At 42.9% G+C, this 13,333-nt stretch overlaps 1 protein-coding gene across 1 annotated transcript in view; it reads left to right on the forward strand.

The window, feature by feature from the left end:
* The window catches only part of LAMC1 (laminin subunit gamma 1), a 152,630-nt gene that overhangs the window by 113,117 nt on the left and 26,180 nt on the right, over window positions 1-13,333 (forward strand). Inside the window, exons 3-11 of the mRNA XM_090048173.1 lie at window positions 1,516-1,646; window positions 3,301-3,467; window positions 7,678-7,866; window positions 9,937-10,054; window positions 10,213-10,311; window positions 10,433-10,569; window positions 12,053-12,175; window positions 12,273-12,462; window positions 12,760-12,872. Coding sequence (XP_089904299.1) covers window positions 1,516-1,646; window positions 3,301-3,467; window positions 7,678-7,866; window positions 9,937-10,054; window positions 10,213-10,311; window positions 10,433-10,569; window positions 12,053-12,175; window positions 12,273-12,462; window positions 12,760-12,872 — 1,267 coding nt within the window. The remainder of the gene's footprint in view (window positions 1-1,515; window positions 1,647-3,300; window positions 3,468-7,677; window positions 7,867-9,936; window positions 10,055-10,212; window positions 10,312-10,432; window positions 10,570-12,052; window positions 12,176-12,272; window positions 12,463-12,759; window positions 12,873-13,333) is intronic.

Here is a 13,333-nt window from a genome sequence, read left to right on the forward strand (position 1 = left end):
GCCATGGGCCAGGGACTCCTGCTGGGAGAAAGGGAGTCAGGAGCATGGGGAGTCACATGATATAAAACTGGGCTGGGCTGGCCCAGTGGGAGCTGTGCTCTCTGGGTTTGGGTTGGCCTGGCCCTGCAGGCTGCCACCACGTGTGGCCAGGAACTCGGGTGGAAGTGTGGAAGCTGCGAACAATGGGGCTTGGTGGGGCTGGGCTCACTTGCTGTCACCACATGCAGCTCTGGGGACTTGCACACTCTGAGGACCCTGCCCCACGTACACCCCATGCACTCATCCATACCCTCCCATGCACCCCAGCCTGACCATACCCCCAACACACATCCACAGCCCTCCACAACCCCCACTCCAGACCCACAGTCTGCTATACCCACACATAAATAGTCTCTACCACCCACACACCCCACTCCCCAACCACCCTCCCACATACACCCCCTTACACCCCCACACATAACATATATGAGTAAGACTGTATTTTGAGCTATTATGCAATTGTTTCTATATGTACTATGTAAATGCACATAAATCAAGACAAAATATTTTTTGAAGTAAAATTTAAAATGTTGTAATAGATGTTTGATTTTTAAAGTATATGATTTGGGGTTTTTTTCCAGTTCCAAGATGCATTTCCCCCCCCGAGTACTTCTGGGGCAAGGGGAGGGACTTCCAGTGGCGAGGGGCAGGACTTCCTGTCCCAAAGTAACAACCAGGGGGCAGGGCACCTGTCAAAGCTACCCTTGTGGTCTCTAACAGCTCACCAAAACTCATTAAGCTGCCTTCTAGCTAAAATAATTGCCCACCCCTCTATTAGAGACCAACTAACATTTTCTAGGAAAAGCTAATGTGAAGTTTGGGGGCAGATTGCATTCATTGGCAGAGGCTAGAGGAAGATAGGATGTGGTATTAAAGATGCTATATAAATATTATGAAAAGCTCTTATGTTCTAAGTCAGATTGACTTGTCTGTTTTTCTTCCTCTCCCTCTCTCATCAGATATGTGCATATCTGTCTGCCTCTGTACTTGTATCTCAGGGTGTTTGGCTGCGAATTAGTCTAGCCTAGATTTGCTTTCCATTCTTGCCATGCTGCTTTGCAGGGGAACTGCAGTTGGTTAGATTTGTGCCATTTGCAGTCATACAAGTTTGTACTGTGTTCTTTTTTAAAAGAAAGTAATACCCCTTATTTCCCAGACATGGAGGGGACAAGGTAAAGTATACAGAATTAATAAAGAGGAACTAGGAAATGTATTTGTTTGGAATTTACAAAATCCTAATCTGAAGAAAAACATTTGAGCTGAAAGGAAATGGTAGAGTTTCAGGACAGAGAAGAAGCAATTTTAGGTGGTAAGGAGAGAAAAATCATTGAGCAGAGATTAAGTGTAGTCATAAGTGACTTTTAGCATAACTCTGTTCTATGTGAATACTCATCCTAATCATCAGAATGTGAAAGTGCATTTGAGCTTTTTCTTGGTATTTAAGTCTCATCCTGCTGAGGTTTGTCTCTCTTTTAGGAATGGGTGACGGCTACTGACATCAGAGTGTCTCTTAATCGCCTGAACACCTTTGGAGATGAAGTTTTTAATGACCCAAAAGTGCTCAAGTCTTATTATTATGCAATTTCTGATTTTGCTGTAGGTGGCAGGTGAGTAAATTACTACTAGAGCCTTAGTACTGGCATAATTTTGATTATAGGGCTACTTTTAATTAGACTAATGTTTTTTTCCCCCAGTGGATGTTTAGTTTTTGGTTCCTAAAGCCTTAAAGTAGAAACACAACAGAATGTCTTAAGAAGTCTGTAAGCACTGCTAGCAAACACTAAGTGTTTGAAGTGTTTCAGAATTAGTTGCATACAATTTCTAATGGCTTAACATGCATAAACTAATGTTGTTGGAAACTGTAGGGAAGGAAGGGAACAAGCCTTAAAACAAAGCTTGGCGGGAGGGGGGTGGAGTTTGTTCCTTGTCCTTCAAGTCAAAAAGCATTAAAACAATCCAGAGAGAAATAGCTATTAACATGCAAACAGAAGGTATCTTGTCTTTGTACCTCTGAAATGAATCTCCCCTAAGCAGGACCATATCTCTTCTGCAACAATGGCAGATATTTATTGCCATACCCCTTTTGGTGCAGGAATGTTTTGCAGACTCTACACTATTTTCCCCCAAATAAAACCTTAAAAGCACAAGTGAAATCAGTAAGTGGTTGCCTTCAAATAGTTTAATTTTATAGATGTGAACTGTCATCTGCAGGGTATTAACTTTGGAATTTAGATATCAGCACTAACTACTGCTTACAGCAGAAACATGCAGCTGTCGTGCTTAGCCATTTTTGTTGAATTCAGTAAAAGCTGTAGGGTAGGGGAAATGTATTAGTTTAAGGCCCTCCCACAGTTTTACTTCCTCTCTCTCTGCTCATGAGGAGGAGTATGAGACGTCCATTTTGGCCCCAGTATTGAAAGCTTCACCAATCTATTGATTACAAAACAGCCTCCTAATTGTTCTTTGAGATCTGAAAGCTCTCTCCAACTATGAGCTGCCCACAGACAGTTTTTTACAGTGCTGTGTGTTCACATGTGGGTGTACAAGTACAAACAGAATCTTCCAGCAAATGGAAACAGGGAGCACCATAAACCAGTGATTCTTAACCAGGGTGCTGTGGCAGCCTGAGGTGCCTTGAGATCCATTTAAATGCGAGATACAATATTAAAACTATTAAGTCTATGAAATCATATCTACCCAAAGTGTGCAAAAAACTACACGATTCACAAGATAAACCCAAATAAGAATCAGCAGTGTCAAAAGAATTCTGAGTTCTTCGCAGCAGAAGAATTGCACTATTACTACTTCCATATTCAAAAAATGAGTGAAAACTAAGAGCTGGCATTTTTTTGAGAGGTGCCTTGAGCCTAACAAAAGGTGACTTCAGTCTAAAAACATTGAAAACCACTACCATAAACTAAATTGATTTAATAAGACAATTGATAGCACAAAAGATATCGGGACGGTTGTAGTGGTCATTTTCATACTCAGTCTGCTATTCAGCATTTTTTTTATTTACCTGAAGCTGCCACAGAATTTCCAGATGGGCTTCCCACAAAACTTGGATTTGCTTTTTCCAGAAAGCATGGAGCACTTTGCTTAAATCTTAATACCACTAGGACATGATTGAGGAGAAATCCCATAAACATAAGTCTCAATGATCTGGATACTAAGCCTGCTTTGAGTTGCCCAGATCTGTCGAGTTCATGATGTATTATGGTAGAAGTTAATACACTGTTTTTCATTTCTACTATTATTTAGGTGTAAATGTAATGGCCATGCAAGCGAGTGTATGAAGAATGAGTTTGGGAAGCTGTCTTGTGTCTGCAAACACAATACATTTGGGGTAGACTGTGAGAAGTGCCTTCCTTTCTACAATGACCGGCCATGGAGAAGAGCAACAGCAGAAAGTGCCAGTGAATGCTTGCGTAAGTGGCTGTGTTCAAGAGAACTCTTTTTGACCTGGACTGCTGCCTTTGGCAGACTGGAATGGACAGCCATACAGTACATTTTTAATGTTACGAAGTTTCATTTCTTACCTTTGCTGCCTCTTGGTGAGCTCCAGTTTTTTCCAAATTTTGTCACGTTTTGTCTACACTAGACTTTGCATTTTAAACAACTTGCAAATGTGCGTTACTCAGAGTGAAAATACATAATGCAGTAAGTCATAGGTTGGATTTTCAAAAGCACCCAAATGACTTGGGATCACTTGACTCTCCACTCAGTAGTGTAACTAACTAGTGTGGGTAAGAATGGCACTTGTCCTGGGTGCTAAGTTAGGAGAGGTGCTGGAATCACTCCCCACCCACCACTGCAGAGTTTGCCACAGTGATTGTTTTGGAGCCCTAGCATGGTAGTGTTGCTCGGGCCTGCCTCCTTCCCTCTGCTCTCAAAGTCCTTGTTCCTGCCTCTTCCCCTGCTCCCTTCCCCAGCTCCCGCTATGGTCTCTGATGTTGTGAGCAGTTTCCAAATGAAAAACAGGTGGCCTCAAATATTAATTTGAATAAGAGAATCATTTCCAGCAAAGCTCTAGCCATAGTGAAAACCCAAACTTCTAGAGAATAAGGACCAGACTCCTGGGTTATACCTCTGACTGGGAGGGAGCACTAAAATTGAAAAGACATATTCCATTTGATAGAGATGCACCAGTACATTGGTCTGATATCAGAATGGCACTGATATAAAGAATATTTTCTGTACCGAAAATTGGCCTGATTTAGCCAATCATTTGTCCAAAAAATGCCCGTGCATACGCACAGCGCAGCTCAGCATGTAGGTAGGAGCAGAGCAAGCAACGTGGAGTGCTGCGTGCAGATGGTAAGTCTGGTATGGTGGAAGAGGAGAGGGGAGGGGCATCAGAAGGCAGATCAAGGCCCCCGTGGTGAAGGAGGGTGTGGGGGTGGCGCCGGGGAAGGGGCTGCCCAGCTGGGGTCAGGGTGGGCACGGGACAGAGGTGCAGCTTGTTGTGGGGGTCATTGGAAGGGGTGGGGGCAGGTCCCACTGCTCTGTGCAGCTTGTCCCATGCTTGTCTGGCAGCTGCTTGCCTGGGAGGGCGCAGGGGAGGCATGTGCCCCTGGATTGTGCGGGGCAGACTGGGCCCAGGCTCTTCCCAGTTGGGCAGATCTGGGCCTCCCTCCACTCCCCCATGCTCTCCTGGGCAAGTGGCAGGAGCAATGGCCAGAGCCTCCAGACGAGCACCAGACACGCTGCATGCAGCAGTTGGAGCCACCTCCACCTTACTGTGCACCGCCCCCACCTGCCCGACAGACCGTGCCTCCGTCCTGTGCTGGTCCTGGCTCCAGCCCGCAGCTGCAGCCTGCCCCGCACAGATCCAGGGGGGCACACCCCTTCTTCCCTCCTCCCCCACCCCCAGCTCCCTGAACAAGCCACTTGTGGCTGTGTCCCACTCCCCTTCCCACCCTGGCTGGTCAGCCCCAGCCTCATTCCCTCCCTTGACACAGGGGCCTCATCTGCCCCACCCCCACACCCCTTCCCTTCACTTCCACCACACCAGACTTGCCAGCTACACGGAGCTCTTCAAGCTGAAGAGCTGCACATCAGATACTCAGATTGGTATCAGCCAGTATGCCTCCTTAAAAATCAGCTATCAGCCCTCAAAATCTCTGTTGGTGGACCCTTACTATTTGATTATCCAGAACTTGAAGACCCTTTAGTAATGAAACTCATTCATGCAGGTATGGTGTTGTCATTTATTATTTGTGTTGTGTTAATGCTTAGAGGTCCCATTAAGGATCAAAGGACAACTGTGGTAAATGCTGTCCAGAAACTTCAGGTCCCTGACCTAGAGCACTGTCTATTATAGTATATTCGGTTGCAGAGCGCACACAGACTCACCCACCAGTGTTCACCTTAAGTTATCTTCCACTAAAGGAATTGTGTGCTGATCTCTCTCATAGAATAGCTCAGAAATGCTCAAGAATTCTTATTGGATACAATAATGATGAGCCTGTGGACTTTCTTGCCTTGAAATAGAAGATTTCTGGAAATGTAGTGCAGAGTTATACTGGAAGGCTTTCTGGGCCTTAGCAGAAAAATGTTTTTAACGATCCTGTGAAATGTTTGTTCATACCTATCAAAGAACAGAGTTATTTCATGCATTTGTGGCATTTGAGAAAATGATACTGAACAGTGCTTATAGGGCACTTTGAAAACAAGTATGGTTTAGCATGCTATAGATCAGGGGTGCTCAACCCCTGGTCTGTGGACCAGATATGGCCCTGGGTGCCAAATCTTATGGCCCATGGGGACTCCTCATGAGTTCATGGGAAACCCTGCAGGCTGTGGCCTTACTCACTAGATTGAGGGAGGTGCAGGGCCCATTCCTGCACTTGGACTGGCCCCATGCCACTCACCTAGCTCATGGGGACAAAAGGTTGAGTACTACTGCTATAGATCACGATGAATGCCGTGGCCTTTTGATAAGCCAAGCTCAGTGGCATCTTCCCTTTGCATTTTGAATTCTTGATCTCCTAACTTACTTTGGTGATTTCTGGCATCCTCTGGGCTTGGTCTGCTTTAAAGATTCAGTGTTTCTAGTGTATATCTCTACAGCTGCAAATCTGTTTCCCTTGCCTGGTCTTTTGTTATAACTTAAGCCATGGTTTCTAATAGCTTAGTTAAGGAGGAAGATTTTTCTAATAAAACCTTCTTCTTGTCTGAAAGTATATGGATAACAAGTCCTCTGACTTGAGCTGACAGCTCAGTTAAAACAGTGTCTTGCTTTACCTCACTTCCCTAGATGTAAACATTTTGTAATCTGGCTCCATATGGGGGAAAAAATCTTTTCTCACAGTTCACAGCTGGAAGGCTGGTCTCACCTTTATCTTCTCATACTGCTTGTATGGCTGAGGTCAGCATTATTGTGTGGGAGAGAAACATGAAGAGTAGAAACTAACTCAGCTGGTGAGAAAGCAGAATGGAAAATGCTAGTTTTCCTTCTGACATGCCTCAGAGAGCACTGATCTCCCCTGGAGCATTAGTTTTCTAAAGGTTAACTCCTCCCACCAACTAAACGAAAGGAAACCAAAAGCTTTGATTTCATGTTGGTGCTTTTGATGGTTGAGAGGATAAGATGATAGATATCTAGATTTTGCATGGTTGTGATGACCAAGCCTTTGCTTATCTCTAGCATCTGTGCCCTCTCTACCTCTCCCAGTGCTCACAGTCTCCCTGACTGATGCTGTACATGCTGTTGGTGTTGTGTGTGTATTTTTTATTATTGCCCTCATATACTTATGATACTCATATACAACTGCTCTCCTGCCAGCTCCCCTACAGTTTGTTACTGGAGCAGGTCCATTAGATTTTGTGGGTGCGTCTACATGTGCATTAACACACTCTAGTTAATGTGCCATTAGATCTAGTACCTCATAGATTTCATAAATGTTTAGGGTCAGAAGGGACCCTAGTAGATCATTGAGTCTAATCCCCTGCCCTGGGCAGGAAAGAGCACTGGTGTCAGGTGACCCCAACCAGGTGCTTGTCCAGTCTTCTCTTAAAGATCTCCAAGGTAAGGGAGAGCACCACCTCCCTTGGAAGCCCATTTCAAATTCTGGTTACCCTTACGGTAAAGAAGTTGTTCCTGATGTCTGATCTGAATCTGCTCTCTGTCAGTTTGTGGCCATTGTTTCTAGTAACTCCAAGCAGTGCCCTCATAGACAGATCATCTCCTATTCCTTGCTGTCCCCCCACCCCCTCCCCCCAATGAATTTGTAGATGGCCACTAGATCCTTCTCAGCCTTTTCTTGTGGAGGCTGAAGAGATCCAGGTTCCTCAAACTCTCCTTGTAGGACTTTACCTGCAGGCCCCTCACCATCCGAGTAGCCCGCCTCTGGACCCTGTCTAGGTTTTCCACATCCCTCTTGAAGTACTTCCATTGTGAGGTGCTAGGAAAATGTGCATTAACTAAAGAGCATGGTTTTTAAATTACTTTTAATGGGCATTAGCTTGTTTTAATGCCATTACATAGCACAGTGTTTTCAGTGATGCTTTAATGTGCATTAAAATAGACTGAAGTGCTTTAAAGTGCACTTGTAGACACTCCCACTATGTCCGTCTGTTATAGGTAGGAGATCTTGATAAAATATTGGCTAATTATACCTTGTGGCTTTCCCACAGCCTGTAACTGCAATGGGCGGTCTCAGGAATGTTATTTTGATCCTGAGCTGTACCGTTCTACGGGTCATGGTGGCCATTGTGTAGGCTGCTTGGATAACACTGATGGGGCCAACTGTGAAAGGTGCCGGGAAAACTTCTACCGCCTTGGAAGCGAGGAAGCATGTCTCCCATGTAACTGTAACCCTGTTGGTAAGTAGGTTTGCAGAATATTTTCACCTGTCACTTTAAACATCTGTAGCTACTTTGAAACTGACCTTTTAATCAAATATAATGTATGGGATGTAATATTTGAACTTGAAAATATGAAATAAATCTGCTCATAATTTGAGTCTATTTAGGTCTGATATTTTGTAGAAAATGTGCAGATCATAAATGTTAAGCATATACTATGCCTGAACAGTTGGTGCTTTTTTCAGATGAATTCCAGATGAATTTTTGCTTTGTACCATGATATGCTATGCCCCCACATGCACCTGGTAGGTGAAACTATGAAGTGAATGTAGTCCATTAGAATTCTTGAAGATGTGTGTATCCAGATCATCATCAGTTCTAATCCTTTGTTTTATTAAAGGTTTAAATAAGGCATTTGTGGTGGGGTAGCTAAGCACCGCACAGTGTGAGCCAAACAAGATTTTTCCAAAACATTGTTAAAGAAAAGTCAAAATACATGGCAAGATTATCTTTTAATGAGAATGAAGTTCTGGCACAAGAAAAAACCCAAGAGTAGTGAAGTTCATCATCCAAACCATACATGGGCCAGCCCTACAGGAGGAATAAGGAAAAATAAAAGGGTAGCAGTTACTAAAGTATGATGAGATGATTAAAAATAGACCAGCCAAAATAAATCTGTGCTCATAGTATGTACTAAAATCAGCCATTGAAGGACAGTATTAGGCCTATCTCTTTTCCAACTCCAGAAGGAGAGTTTTACAGTCAAGAACATTTTGACCCAGGAAGGCCTGTATGTATCTTCCTCTGCCACCACTCCCAGGCTTTCCATGGACTTAGGTTGAGATCAGATTTTGCCCAATGTTAATGGCAGGCAGGGGCATGGGATGAGAAATGGACAAATGTAAAGGGGTAAATTTCAAAAGGAGTAATATCTTAAAACTGAAGTGTTTGACCTATTCACTGTATATTTAAAGTATGTGGGTTGATTCAGGGTGATATTTTTCTCTGCATAGTGATTTTCTAAATAATTATGGACTGAATTGCTGAAAGGATTTGAACTTTGCCTGTATATAGTAAAAGTTTTGTGAGCTGTTTGTTCTTATCCATTCTGGCTAGTTTGATCCTCCTAGGACTTTTTCACTTCGCTATACTACAATTTTTGCAGTAGAGCGTAAAGTGCAAGGCAGAACACATTCCTTTTCTTATAAAATGCTGTGTTAAATTTTATTTTCACCCCTTGGTTAACTCTAGAACACTAAATTTTTCCAGATTGCCAGCCAAGCAGATGCTCAGGAGAGAGCATCCTCTCTTCAATAGGTTCAAAAAGCTTTCCCTGTATATAAATTGTTTCTTAATATTTTACGGGTCTCCTCACAAACTGACTCTCATTTCTGTCTTTCTCCAAGGAAAGAAACTAAAGTTTACATTCATTGTATTTGAATAGACTGTAGCTTTAAGAAATTCCCTTGCTAAAAATGTGAGACTTAATTTGGAGTCCCGTACAGGTCATGAATTCCACCATTGGACATAGCTCAATAAAGTTACATTTTGCCCTTGAATTCTGTCTCAGAACCAAGAAGAAAACAGAATGTGGAGGAAACTGGTTAGGGAATATCCAGGCTAAGGGGAAAATAAGGTGAGTAGATGTAAAGCAGGGACTTGGACAAAATAGTGTCAAGACTGAGAAGGTTGTAGGTGCTGTGCTGAAAATAATAAGGCGAAGGATGAAATAAAGTTGCAAGGAGAAAAATGAGAATGGAAGAAGAATAAAGGAGAAAACCCAGTATAAAAAGGAGAGCAAAAGCATAAATAATAAAATGGCAAAGGAGGATTCCAAGGTTGGTGTAGTTTTATTATGCACAGATGCATATCTGCATGTTATTTGAGCTGTCATGGTGGCATAAGAAATTTTATGTTAACTAGTTGCAGCCCCTAGGCTGTTGGCAAGCTGTTTTTCTCATCCTTGGAGCTATACTTCACTGTTCTTCTCTTTCCTTTCCCCAGCCATCCCATACAGCTTTCTTGAACAAGCAGTTTGATCTGAAACATCACAGGCTAATGCAGTTCCCTTATCTCCCTATTTTCAAGGCTCTCTCAGCACACAGTGTGATAATTATGGTCGGTGCAGCTGCAAATCTGGTGTAATGGGTGATAAATGTGATCGATGCCGGCCAGGGTTCCACTCTCTCTCAGAGGCTGGGTGCAGGTAAGCGATTCTTGGCCTGTAATTGAAGTAAAAGTTGAAGAAACTACTTGATCTATAGGTTCAAGTAGCATGAGGATTTTCTATGAGCTTTTTTCTCCATCGGCTTCTGTACATATTCCTTGGTGGGTGTTATTTCTTCACTGTCCTGTCCGTTTTAGGCCGTGTTCTTGTAATACTGCTGGTAGCACAGATGACTGCAGCATTGAAACAGGGCGCTGTACCTGCAAGGACAATGTGGAGGGATTCAACTGTGAGAGGTAAATGGCTTTTCCTCATTCTCTTCCAGCTGTTTTGTTGAATGTGGAATGTTCTAGGTCTATGCCTGTGAGTTTGTAAAACAGTGGAAAAATTCAGTTTCTTTCTCCTGCTCATCTTCAGATGTAAACCTGGGTTTTTCAATCTGGATCCAGCAAATCCTAGGGGCTGTAACCCTTGTTTCTGTTTTGGACACTCCTCAGTCTGCACGAATGCCATTGGCTACAGTGTGTACAGCATCATCTCCAACTTCCAGTTTGGTAAGCATCATCTCCAACTTCCTTTGATTTTAACAAGGCTGCGGTATGGGTTTGAGTCTAAAAACTAATACTGTCTCTGTGCTGTGGCACCTAAATATAGAAAAGGTTACCTTTCCAGAAATTCAAGGCCTATCCCTATCAGTAAGTGCTTTAAATACTACGCCTCATTGAAAAATCAGATGTTGTTATTTAAGTGGTTAACTGAGGGTCTGACTTTCATCATCTTGGTTTGAAACACTCGGTGCATCTACACAGGCATTTATTGTGGAGTAGATTAATTAGCTCTGCAATAAAGCATCACTGTCTACACGTGTGTCAGTATTGGTGCACAGTAAATTAATGGCACCATAAGATAGTACTGTCAGGGACAGTACTATCCTACTATGGAGTAATTTACTGCATTGAAATGCACGTGTAGATGCTGACTGCAGGTGTAAATTGTGCCCAGTCATCCCAGTCAGCCAGGGGCCTGTTCCACCCCAGCTCAAATTGCTGCTGTTCCAGGTGCATGTGCCTGGGAGCAGTTCACTGTGGCTCAAATAGCTCTAGAGTTTATTGCTTTGCATTAGTTGCACATGTAGATGTACCCACTAACATGTATGTTATAGATGCAGGTATACTACACTTAAGGGAGAAAGTGTTTTCTCAACCTTAGAACACAGCCAAGTGTTTGGGATTCTAAATTTTAAGAATAAAACTCTTAGGGTTTGAATTCTGTTTAACTGGTAAAATGTAGGTTGTGTTTTTTGGTAGCAAGGGAAGACTTGCTTCTCATACAGTCTGTCTTGTTTTCATATACCAGTACAGACTTTTCTATTGTTTGGAGAGCATGTACTTAATTAAAATTAAGTAGTAAACAACAAAAAATTCTAAAGTGTGTTAAAGACTTAAAAATCTGGTTGTAAAGTGTGTTGAAGACCAGAGTTTGGAAGTTAGCTCATAGTGCAGTGTTTTTCAACCTTTTTTGTACTCTAGGCACCCCTTGATAAATTCAGGGCACCTCTTGGAAAATATCAGCTTTGTTTTCACTCATTTTTTTGACAATGGAAAAATAGTACAATTTTTCTGTTGCAAAGAACTTAAAAAGCTCACAGCAGGTCAGAATGTTTTTACATAGTGAATTCCTGTTTGAAGACTCTGGGTATATCTTGCAAGTTACGTGTGCATTCCATATGGGGCTAACATTGCATGGCACACTGGGACACCCTGGAAAGGATCTCAGGGCATTCCAGGATGCTGTAGCCTCTGGTTGAGAATTACTGTGGAACTGGGTGCAGTTTGTATGAAGTCATCGCTTAAAAAAATTCTAGGTCTTATCTGGAAAGGAGTTCCTTGGCTTTCTAATAGTGTTTAACACACTTTAAAGCCATTTAGCACCAGTGGATAAAATTTGGGGTCAAAATTCCAGCACTGCTGAGCAGTATTCTACATGCACTGTGTGATATGATCCATTTTATGGGGTTTTTGTATATCTGGGTTTCAGGTGAGGATGAGTGGCGTGCTGAACAACGAGATGGCTCTGAAATATTACTCCAGTGGAGTGCTGAGACCCAGGACATCTCAGTTACCTCAGACAGCTATTTCCCTATCTATTTTGTTGCACCAGGTAAGTAGTGTCAGAGATGAGATCCTCTAAAATTCACCAGATTGCCACATTGTAACTTGTCTGTCTCTAATCATAAGGGTTTATAATTCTGTTCCAGGCAAGTTCTTGGGTAACCAGGTTTTGAGTTATGGTCAAAACCTTACCTTCTCCTTCAGAGTAGATCGGAGGGACACCCGTCTGTCTGCAGAGGACCTGGTGCTTGAAGGGGCTGACTTTAGAGTGTCTGTGCCTCTTATTGCTCAGGGCAACTCTTATCCCAGTGAGAACACACTGAAATACACCTTCAGGTAAGCCAGTTTTCCATGTAACATGGAAAGGAAGAGGAAGGAAGGGATATCTGACATGGAGCAGACATTGGATTCAGTGAGAAAACTAACAGTGCTGAATTTGCTCTTTTAAATTGGCACTTGTTTTGTAACTGAGATTAGATTAACGGAGGGCTCACTGGTTAGCAGTTGTGTGTGAATATATGCTAAATATGTTGTAACACCATATAATTGCTGGAATGGGCCAGTTAAAGGTATAAAGTTATTTGGTGTGTGAAAGCTGTGAATCATGTAAATAACCTTGATTCTTTTCCATAGACTTCATGAGGCAACAGATTACCCATGGAGACCAGCTCTTACCTCTTTTGAGTTTCAAAAACTGCTTCACAACTTGACTTCTATCAAGATCCGTGGAACGTACAGTGAGAGAAGTAGGTATAGGGGTGAGGTTTGGAGTAGATTACAGGATGTGCAAACCATCTGTTATTGCAGAGTAACAGTGGCTGCTGTGTTGCAGGCACCAGTCACAAATATCTAAGGCTAGTAGTTTGTCCAGAGGCCACAAATTACAGGAGCTGATCTCTTGTGATTTCAGCTTCCTGGACTTTTTGCACTGGCTTAGAGAGGAAATGCCATTACAGTCACTGTCTTCTCCCCTGCTTCTGTAAAATACAGGCGAGGTTTAATTGGTAACAAATCTGGCAGCATACTTGGCCCATTCTAGAGTTTTGAAGAAGGTCTCAGCAGGAATCTTTTAATATGGGGTGGGCAAAATACAGCCTGCAGGCTAGATACGGCTTGCCAACTGATTGGATCCAGCCCATGGGTGGACACCCACCAGTTGATTGCATGTGGCCTACAGTTGCCCCTGCAGTGCTCAGCATGGAGCTGA

This window comes from Crocodylus siamensis, chromosome 5 (genome assembly GCF_052110815.1).
Source record: "Crocodylus siamensis isolate JL-2025a chromosome 5, ASM5211081v1, whole genome shotgun sequence".
NCBI classification, from domain to species: Eukaryota; Metazoa; Chordata; order Crocodylia; family Crocodylidae; genus Crocodylus; species Crocodylus siamensis.